Source organism: Bubalus kerabau, chromosome 20 (genome assembly GCF_029407905.1).
Source record: "Bubalus kerabau isolate K-KA32 ecotype Philippines breed swamp buffalo chromosome 20, PCC_UOA_SB_1v2, whole genome shotgun sequence".
Classification (NCBI taxonomy): Eukaryota; Metazoa; Chordata; class Mammalia; order Artiodactyla; family Bovidae; genus Bubalus; species Bubalus kerabau.
In genome coordinates, this window is record NC_073643.1 from 18,397,882 (window position 1) to 18,409,056 (window position 11,175).

General features: G+C 45.7%; 1 protein-coding gene across 1 annotated transcript in view; it reads right to left on the minus strand.

Annotated features, from left to right (window-relative positions):
- Positions 1-10,841, minus strand: part of IRAK2 (interleukin 1 receptor associated kinase 2) — a 56,800-nt gene extending 45,959 nt beyond the window's left edge. Inside the window, exons 1-2 of the mRNA XM_055558431.1 lie at positions 10,503-10,841; positions 770-952 (exon numbers count right to left, since the gene is read on the minus strand). Of these exons, the coding sequence (XP_055414406.1) occupies positions 770-952; positions 10,503-10,596 (277 nt within the window). The 5' untranslated portion in view covers positions 10,597-10,841. The remainder of the gene's footprint in view (positions 1-769; positions 953-10,502) is intronic.
- Positions 10,842-11,175: the final 334 nt, after the last annotated feature.

The following is an 11,175-nucleotide window of genomic DNA, read 5'->3' on the forward strand; positions in this document are numbered from 1 at the left end:
ATATATTCCCACCGTGGCCATATCTGTAGGGGGGCAGTTTGTAACACTGGTACTGAATTCATCAAAACTTAAAATATACAAACTTTCAACGCAGCCATTCCAATGTTGGGAAAATCATCCCACAACTAGATTCATATGTGTGCAAATGAGGTGTGTGTGCCAACACTGTATACAATAGGAAACTGCTAGAAGCAGCCTGAACACCCATCAATAAATCACCGTCCAGTATGTCATAGGAATACCATGTCACTGCTGACAGAAGATCTCAATATGAAACAGCCTGGAAGATCAACTGCCAGGTGAAAACAAAGGGGACATCTGAGTGCATGGTCTTCTCTCTGCCATCTGTATTAAAAGCGTTGCAGATACATATAAACATTTGCCTAGAAAATTTCTGGGAAAATAGACAAGAAATTGTAACTAGTGGTTACTTCTTGGGATGCCAAATTGGGAAACAGGATGAGGACATAAATAATTTTTACTGCCGACTTTCTTGAATTGTTATGTTATAGCTATTTTTAAATTTCTATTTATTTTTGCAACAAAGAACCAACATTTAAAAGATGCAAAGAGACTGACAATCAAAAAATCAATAAAATAAAATCTCTCTCCAACTCCTGCTTCCCTGGCCGCACCATTCCTCTCCCTGGGCGTGACCACTGTTATTAATTTCTTACTTGGGTGGTAAGAAATGTTTTTAAGATCAGGAAAGCTTTTAAGGCCAGAAAGCGCAGCTCCTGCTGGCTGTGAGGTGACTGTGGGGACTCACAGTTGAGGATGATCTGGGCAGCACGGTAGAGCTCCAGGTGGCACAGGAGGTCCAACAGCTGCTGGACGGTTGCCTGCCGCATGCCCCACCACCACAGTAGCTCTCGTGTGATGCTCACACCCTGGGCCCGCTCCATGGACTTGATCTTCCGCAGCTGGGTCAGGTCTGTGATCACGTAGGAGGCTGGAAGGTGAGCACGAAAAAAATACTTAAGAGTCAGAAGGGCAGTCCCTCCACAAGAGGGACCCCATGCTGGCCCGGCTCCATCCATCACAAAGCCACCTGCCCCTCACTCTACCTGAAATTCCACCATGAGTTGGGCTCCACCGGCAGCCCAAGTCATTCAACACCACCAGGACCAGCATGCTCACACTTGAATGTAAATGTCACCCTGGGCGGCCACGCAAGACTTAGGAGAAAAACCACTGGACAAGAGGGTCAGGGGCCTTGAGCTTTAGCTGCTTATTTGCTATGGGCAAGACACTTCCCCAGGGGGATGGGAGCCTCGGTTTCCTCAAGTGTAACAGAAGGTGAAAGAACTTTGTCTGTCTTCCCTTCCAAACAGAAGCCCCATGTAGGTACTGTTAGAGCCTCAGGACAGAGAAGAATGCCCGGCACAGAGTGGGGGCAGGGCCAGGACCAAAGTGAGGCCGTGGAGGCAGCCAGGGGGCAAACATTAAGGAAGTGCTCACTCTCAGGGCTGGTCCTGCACCTGAAGCAGCCGGAGAGTAGATGCGGCCTATAGTTTTGCCCTGGGCATCTCATTCTCATCACCTCTAAGTCCCAGCCCTGGCAGGGAGAACTGAATGAATCAATCAATGAATCCACAGCCCGCCATCCTCATAAAACTGTTACAAGGAGCAAGAGAGCCATGGATCTAAAAAGCACTCTGCCAACTCTGAAGCACTGTACAATGTACAGGGGGCTACTGTCTACAATGGGCTTCCCTGGTGGCTCAGCAGTAAAAAATTCACCTGCAATGCAGGAGATGCAGAAGACTTCGCTTAGATCCCTGGCTTGGGAAGAGCCCCTGGAGGAGGGCTTGACAACCAACTCCAGTACTCTTGCCTGGGAAATCCTATGCACAGAGGAGCCTGGGCAGGCTACAGTCCACGGGGCCGCAAAGAGTTGGACATGACTGAAGTCAAGTGGGCCTTAGAAAGCATCACTATGAACAAAGCTAGTGGAGGTGATGGAATTCCAGTTGAGCTATTTCAAATCCTGAAAGATGATGCTGTGAAAGTGTTGCACTCAATATGCCAGCAAATTTGAAAAACTTAACAGTGGCCACAGGACTGGAAAAAGTCAGTTTTCATTCCAATCCCAAAGAAAGGCAATGCCAAAGAATGCTCAAACTACCACACAATTGCACTCATCTCACACGCAGTAAAGTAATGCTCAAAATTCTCCAAGCCAGGCTTCAGCAATACGTGAACCGTGAACTTCCAGATGTTCAAGCTGGTTTTAGAAAAGGCAGAGGAACCAGAGATCAAATTGCCAACATCTGCTGGATCATGGAAAAAGCAAGAGAGTTCCAGAAAAACATCTATTTCTGCTTTATTGACTATGCCAAAGCCTTTGAATGTGTGGATCACAATAAACTGTGGAAAATTCTGAAAGAGATGGGAATACCAGACCACCTGACCTGCCTCTTGAGAAATTTGTATGCAGGTCAGGAAGCAACAGTTAGAACTGGACATGGAACAACAGACTGGTTCCAAATAGGAAAAGGAATACATCAAGGCTGTATATTGTCACCATGCTTATTTAACTTATATGCAGAGTACATCATGAGAAACGCTGGACTGGAAGAAACACAAGCTGGAATCAAGATTGCCGGGAGAAATATCAATAACCTCAATATGCAGATGACACCACCCTTATGGCAGAAAGTGAAGAGGAACTAAAAAGCCTCTTGATGAAGGTGAAAGAGGAGAGTGAAAAAGTTGGCTTAAAACTCAACATTCAGAAAACGAAGATCATGGCATCCGGTCCCATCACTTCATGGGAAATAGATGGGGAAACAGTGTCAGACTTTATTTTTGGGGGCTCCAAAATCACGGCAGATGGTGACTGCAGCCAATTAAAAGACGCTTACTCCTTGGAAGAAAAGTTATCACCAACATAGATAGCATATTGAAAAGCAGACACATTACTTTTCCAACAAAGGTCCGTCTAGTCAAGGCTATGGTTTTTCCAGTGGTCATGTATGGATGTGAGAGTTGGACTGTGAAGAAGTCTGAGCACCGAAGAATTGATGCTTTTGAACTGTGGTGTTGGAGAAGACTCTTGAGAGTCCCTTGGACTGCAAGGAGATCCAACCAGTCCATTCTGAAGGAGATCAGCCCTGGGATTTCTTTGGAAGGAATGATGCTAAAGCTGAAACTCCAGTACTTTGGCCACCTCATGCGAAGAGTTGACTCATTGGAAAAGACTCTGATGCTGGGAGGGACTGGGGGCGGGAGGAGAAGGGGACGACAGAGGATGAGATGGCTGGATGGCATCACTGACTCTATGGACGTGAGTCTCAGTGAACTCCGGGAGTTTGTGATGGACAGGGAGGCCTGGTGTGCTGCGATTCATGGGGTCGCAAAGAGTCGGACACGACTGATCGAATGAACTGAACTGAACTGAAGCAATGGAGCATGCACGTGCTGTCTACAATACTAAAACTAATGCCTTCCTTCTTTTCATTTTTTATTATAAAGTTAATGGTTGTTTTCTAAAGAAAACTTGGAAAACACAGGGGCAAAAAAGCTAATAAATGACTCAGCATCCCACTAGGATACTTTCCATTTCTAAGACTCTCCCCCAAAACATACAGGTGTGCTTCTGGATGCAGTTGTTGCCAGACTGTAAGACAGAATGTGTATCTAGACCTTATTTACTAACATTATACCGTAAACATTTTTCAAGTTGGTTACAAGCTCTTCATATTTAGCATTTTTGAGTGGTCACATAGTATTCTGCTGAGTTTCCTGAAATGAGGCAGGCATTTATTTATTTATTTTTAAACTAGGACACAAACAATCAGACTTCAGTTTCAGATTTCAGAAACCTATGTGAAACATCAAGTCATACATTCATTCAACAAAATATTATTGAGCTCCTGGCCTGTGACAAGTTCCAGAGATACAGTGGTGAGTCAACCCGAAGTCCACAGAGCTTTTCTGTTTGAAAATATACAAACATAAGTGAACTGAGTGGGGAAGAGCAAGACAAGAGCCCAGGATCATAGAACGATGGAGTTCCAATGCCAGGCTACAGTCTGAACCTGATCCTAAGAGCCACAGACACCAGGACACCATGAAACACCTCAGAGCCGGGGAGGGACACGACCTTATTGGACAGTCCCTGTTCCTCTGGAGGAATGGGGAAGGTTGTGACAGCCTCCCACGGAGAGAAAGCCTCTGGGAGAAGTGCCCGGTTAGAGATGGAAAGTTCTTGAGTTGCAACCTTAGTCACTGGAAACCCCAGGCCAGATTTCTGGTCTGTGGGATGTGATGTCAGCAGGGTCAGGGGCTGCTTCCAGTGGCAGAGAGAAAAGAGTGGAGGGAAGAGGAAGGAACCCCTTCTTCCCAGCCCTCCATGCACACAGCCCTGTCCACGGGTTCACCTCCCACTCTCTGGAGGCAGCATGATGTCATGGGAAGAGCAGAAGCCGCCCCCAGGGCTCCATTGCAGCACCCCTCACTTCTGTGGGCTGCACTTTCCTCACGGGCAACATGGGAGGAAGAGGAATTAAACCCGGAGCTGCCCTGCAGTGTGGACACTGTAGCTCTGTGAAAGTGACATCTCTCACAGCACTAACCTGTCAGCATTTAACGAGACCCTGAAATCAGGGTTAAGACAAGATATAGATCTTAGTGGGATGAGTCACTGCCGAGTGCCCTGCTGAGTCCTTGGCTCTTTGCCCAACACTCACAACCTGGTCATCACATGTGGAACATTCAGAAACTGGGAGAAAATCAAAGCCCCCATGATCACCCCACTTGGAAGACCCCAAGGAAAGCACTGGTTATACTCTTGTAGACTCTTCTATCAGAAATAAAAATACATGCTTATGTCAGCAGGATGAATGTTACAATCACAGGCTCAGGGACCAGACTTTGGATTCTTTTCTTTTTTTTCCTTTTTAATATTTATTTGGCTGCACCAGATCTTAGTTGCGGCTCTCGGGATCTTTAATTGTGGCATGTGGGATATAGTTTCCTGACCAGGGTTTAAACCCAGGTCCCCTACATTGGGAGTGCGAGTCTTAATCACTGGACCACCAAGGAAGTCCCTAGACCTTGGATTCTGAGGCCTGGGTTCAGATCTTCTCTCTGCTACTCATTTGTAGTGTGCTTAGGGAAGGCGCCTCCTCACCTCTCCCTGTGCCCCAGTTTCCTCATTTTCAAATGAGGAAAACAATGGCAGCTGCTTCAGCGGTTGTTGCAAGGATTAGATTAGTTATACCTATAGGATAACACACCTGTGATATAAATGCTCGCTGTAATTGTTAAGCCATCTATACTCTATGAAAACCTGCTTTCATCCCCGAAGGTTAACACTACGTGATGACCATCCCTCCTGGTCTGGGATCCTAAGTCCTGCAGGACTCAGGGGAAAAACCTTGCCCAGCTTCAAAGCTCTCTGGAGCAGAGAGGGAACAGTCTCCTGAAATGATCCGCCCTTGGATGAAGTGCTCCTTGTCTGGACTAACCAGACTCCTCCCTGGTTGAGGGAAAGGGAGAGTGTCTTGTCCCCTAAGCCTCTCAGCAACTCATCCTCATTTTACAGATGAGGAAACTAAAGGCTCAGAGAGAGGCAGTCACTTGCCTGAAGTCACACAGCTGGGCAGGGACAAAGCAGGGCTGTACACGAAGACTGGTGCATGCATGAGAGAGGAGGAACAGGAGCCATCTAACAAAGGAATCCCTGCCCCAGGACCCCTCGAAATGCACCAGGAATGAGTGAAACGGTAAGAAGCCTGTTTTCCCCCAAGGGGAAACATCAATGCAGTCACAATCATAGGGAAACAAACAGGAGGCAAACATGTTATCTGCCAAAATTGTCAAATCCAAAGAGTTTGCATATTTGTGACTGTATGATTTTTGCATCACTTTATGGATTTTTCCACCTCCATTCCCCAGTATCACAATCTCCCCTAAGGGATGATCGCTTCTAAAATGACTGGCATTATCTGTAATAGTAAAAAGCTAGAATGCCATTAAAGGAAAAAAAAGAATAAATTGTGGAATTTGCAGTAAGGTCTTTCAACCTCAACAACAAAAAATAGATTGCAGAAGCCAAGACTCTTTAGGGCTGGAAGGACAATCACAATTACTTGTGCTGAACAGAAAACCATGAAGCGCTGCCTTGGCCAAGGAGCTGTTACCTGGGGGACATAGCTGGCTCCCAGCCCAGTGACCTCTGACTCAATACAGACAGCTGGCTGAGCACGGGGCTCCAGGCCATCCTACGTCCTCACCGTTCCCACATCCTTCAGCCCATCATTCACTCAAGTGGTACTGAGTGTGCACTGGCCAGGCACCGCCCCAGGCACCAAGAATACAGAAGCAAACCAGACAGGTGATGTTCCTGCCCTAATGGTGCTTACATTATCTGGGGACAGACACATATAGACAAATAAGAAACAAGGTCATAGCATGTTAAGAGAAATGAAGAAAATAAAACATAGAGATGAGATTAAAAAAAGAAAGAAAGGGGGACAGGGTCAGCTTCTCAAACAAGGTGGCATATGAATTGAGAACTGAAAGACTATGCCCCCCACAGATGTCAGTGGCCTAAACCCCAAAACCTGTGGATATGGCACCTTACATGACAAAGGGACTTTGCAGATGGCATTAAGTTAAGGGCTTTGAGATAAGATTATCCTGGATTATCTGAGTGAGCCTGAGGGCCCTTATACGCGGGGAGCAGGAGTGTCCGATTCAGGGAAAACTACAGAAGCAGAGGTAGAGACAGCTGGGGGCGCTACCCTGGTCTCTTTGACAGTGGAAGAGGGGCCACAGGTCAAGGGATGCAGGCAGCCTCTAGAAGCGCGTAAAAACAAGGAAATAGATTCTCCTCTAGCGCCTCTGCAAGGACAGCTGCCCTGCTAGGCCTTCTGACCTCCAGAACTGTAACACAATAAAGGCTGTCTTAAAACCATTAAATTGCGGTAATTGGTTACAGCAGCAAAAGAAGTCTAAAAGAGACTAGAAAACCAGCCCTGGGGAAGATGGGGAAAGAATGTCCCAGACAGAGGGAACAGCCAGTACTAAGGCCCTGAGTCTGGACCAAGGAGGCTAGCATAGCTGGAGCAGGGTGAGCAAGAGCTGGGTGTGGGAGGAGAGTCACACAAAAGTCAGTGCAGCTCACACTGTGCCAGATGGGGCGGGCCTGGTGAGGAATGTGGATTATAACCTAAATCACAATGGGAAGCCTCTGAGGACCTTGAGCAATTCTGGTGTCTCCAGAGTCTAAAGGGTCAGAGGTATTCTCCACCGAGGATGTACAAATGCACATGAAGAGACACCCAATATCATTAGTCATTATGGAAATGCAAACCAAACCACAGCAAGAAATCACTTCATAACTCCTCAGGGTTCCTCAGATGGCCAGAAACTCAGAAAGACGGACAGTAACAAGTGCACGGATGGAGGGGGACATGGAGAAATCGGGACCCTCATACAGAGCTGGTGGGAATGTAAAATGGTAAATGCATTTCCAAAAACTGTGTAACACTTCCTCAAAGTGTTAAACATAGTTACGCTGTGACTCAGTAATTCCACGCCTAGGTACCTACTCAAGGGAAATGAAAACATACGGCCACAAAGACGGACACAAATGTACACAGAAGGATTATTCATAACAGTCAAGCAGTGGAAAGAACCCCAAATGTCCATCAGCTGTCAGATGAATAAATAAAATGAAGTACCTCCATACAATGGAATATTATTCAGTAATAAATAAAAAGAAATTAAGCACTGATACACACTAAAATATGGATGAACTGTGGAAAGGTGCTAAAGTTGCAAGGGAGCACATATTTTATGATTTATTCCATTTATATGAAATGTCCAAAATAGGCAATGCCTAAAGCTGGGGGGAAACAGGAGATGTGTTTGGGGGCGTTGGGAGAGACGGTCGAGGGGTATAAGGTTTCCTTCTGGGGTAATTGAAATGTTCTAAGATTGATATGGAAATGGATATACAACTTTGCATATACTAGATGCCATTGGATTGTACACTTTAAATGTGTGAACTGCATGGTAGGTGAATTATACCTCAATGAAGCTGTGCTGTGTTTTGTTTTTTTTTTTAATTGTCATATATGGAGAACAGACTTGTTGCCAAGAGGGAGGGGCATGGGGGAAGGATGGATTGGGAGTTTAGGATTAGCAGATGCAAAATGTTATATATTGAATGGATAAACAACAAGGTCCTACTTTATAGCACAGAGAACTAAATCCTATATCCTGTAATAAACCACAATGGAAAAGAATTTTTTTAAATATATATAACTGAATCAGTTTGCTGTACAGCAGAAGTTACAACACTGTAAATCAACTATAATTCAATTTTTAAAATTTTTAGTTTATAAAGAAGAGGAAGAACTTCACAGGAGTGCCTTCTAAATTAATATCCTAGAAACAGAAGTTGTTCTGGTCTCATAACTGAGGCCCACACGGAAAAAACTAGAGACAGCTCTTACATAAAGTTTTTCCACAACCCACAAAACAGTCAAAAGTAGTGAAATCACAGATCATCTGAGCAAAGGGTCACAGTGCAGTTAGAAAATCAGATGATGACAGACATTCTCAGAGATGCCCTGATGTGTTACCAAGGTACTGCTTCTGCAGGGAGGAAAGGGGAGGCTGAGGACCAGGGAGGGGAAAGATACAACTTTCCAGGGGCCTGATTTGTTCATTTAACCTAGTACATCTGCTTTTTTTTCCCACTAAACAGTTAATAAAAATACACACTGAAATAAAAATCGAAGTCTGTGCTGCTAAAGAATACTGCTTGGCAAGGAGAAATAATTGTGATACAGTGTAAGTGAAAAAAGTAGGCTAGTAGAATGTACAATATTATGATTATTGGAAAATGTATATTCATAAATAAATATGCTTAAGGAAAAAAAAAAACTAGAAGGTATGACACCTAGCACTCTGCTGGAACATGGTTAGAAGCCAATTCATGTTACCCGCTGCTGCTGTTATTATTATTATTAGCACCCAAATGATAGGATGGTATCACTGAGCGGCAGAGTTTGAGCTAATCTTTGTTTCCTTCAGTATTTTGCAATAAGCATGTATTATTTTTGTGACTGGTTTAAAGCAGGATTTCTGAACCTCAGCACTACGGACACTTTAGGCTGGATAGTTCTTTGAGGAGGGGGCTGTTTTGTGTGTTGTACGACAATTAGCAACATCCTTGGCTTCCCTGGATGGCTCAGATGGTAAAGACTCTGCCTGCAATGCAGAAGGCCTGGGTTCGATCCCTGGATTGGGAAGATCCCCTAGAGAAGGAAATGGCAACCCACTCCAGTATTCTTGCCGGGAGAATTCCACGGACAGAGAAGCGTGGCTGCAGTCCATGGTGTTGCGAAGAGTCAAACACGTCTGAGCTACCGACACACTTGGCACCTACTCACTATATCCCCCAAGCTGCGACAACCAAAAATGTCTCCAGACATTAGAAATGTTCCCTAAAGGGGTCAAAATTGCCCCTGGTTGAGAACCACTAGGTTAAAATATATATTATTCCCTCAAACTGAATAGATAACAACATGCATGCTCATTTTATTATTATTCTTTCCACCATACATAAATATTACATTCTTTGTTCAAATGGTATATATCATAATCTCAGTTTTTTAAAATACAGATACTACCTTTCAAATAAAGTGGCACCAGTTGCACGGTTTAAAAAAAAAAAAAAACAACTAAGAATGGTCATTGTTAATACTTCCTTAATACTTACAAGAAACTCTGACACGCAGGTGTCAAGAGCTTTTTATACAATTTTCATTCCTCACAACCACCTCCAGTTTACAGATTAAGAAACTGAGACTCAGATTAAGGTTAAGCAACTTGCCCAAAGTCACCAGTTGGATGTAGCGGAGCCTGGAGTACAGACATCTGTTTGGGCGCCTGAGGACCACATGCTCAGCATGCCCCAAAATGCCAAGACCTCAGTCAATCACCAGGTGCAAAAAAAGAAAATAGAACAAGGAGTTAAGGATGTCCTGGCGGAGCCAGACGCCAGGGTTTAAAGTCAACTCCGCCACTTAGGAACCGCGTTGCACAAGTGACTCTTAAAAGTGGCTGCCCTCACAAGTGAGTCTACCTCTAAATCCTTTTCCTGGTCTGTAAGATGGGGTACGAGAAATATGCACTTTACAAGTTGTTATGGAAATTAAATGAGATAATCCGTGTCAGGTGCTTGCGTCAGGGCCGGGCACACAGTAAGCACCAGTCATTGCTGACAGCAATAATTTTCAGCTTTACCGTAAACAGCGAAGTGCAGCCAGTCATTACTTAGCGACAGACTGAGTAACAGCAGAAATCGTCCGAGATCACCTCACACCTTCTAGATCACCAACAGAGAAGGGGCAGCCCCTGCCCGGGGATACACAGGGAGGCCCGGGCCCAGGAAAGCAGCAGAGAGAGCCCTTGACATCAAGGACCACGGTCGACACGCGGGGAGGGGGCTTAATGGGGTCGCAGAAAGGACCACTCACCGAACTGCATCCAGTCCCACTCGCTCAGCGTGTCCATGTTGCGGCACAGGTCGTCCAGCACCCAGGAGGGCAGCTGGTAGATGTAGCAGGACATGGCCAGGCTCTGAGGGCTGGCGGGCAGGCGGCTTGACAACTGAGTCCGACGCAGGCAGGACTCCGCTTCTGTACCCGCGGGCTCGTGGGTCCACCCACCGCGGGCCGCCGGGAAGTGGGCGGGGCCGGCCCTGTGTTGGACTGCTCCCTGGCGGACACTGGGGGCGCGACGCCTCCCGGCCGGCTTGACCAGTGGCTGAAAAACCAAGTCGGTCAGAGCCCGGAGGAGAAACAGGCCCAGAGGAGACTGGAAACACCTTTAAGACCACACGGGAATTCAGTGATGATCCCAAGAGACCTTCTGACTCCACCTCCAGGGCTTTAGCCCCTCAGCCACATTCGACTCATGCAAGAGATAGTCTATTAATAACCTGCTATAAGTTGGGCACTATTCTAGGTGTTGGAGATGCAAAAGTGCAGAAAACTTACAAAAGTCCCTGTTTTCATGGGACTTAATCTAGACGGGGGTGGGAGTGGATGGAGGAAACTAGCAATAAATAAAACATTACTGAATAAATAAGTTACATGAAATGCTAAAAGGTGCTATTGTTGGGGGTGGGGGGGAGTACTTTAAGAGAAA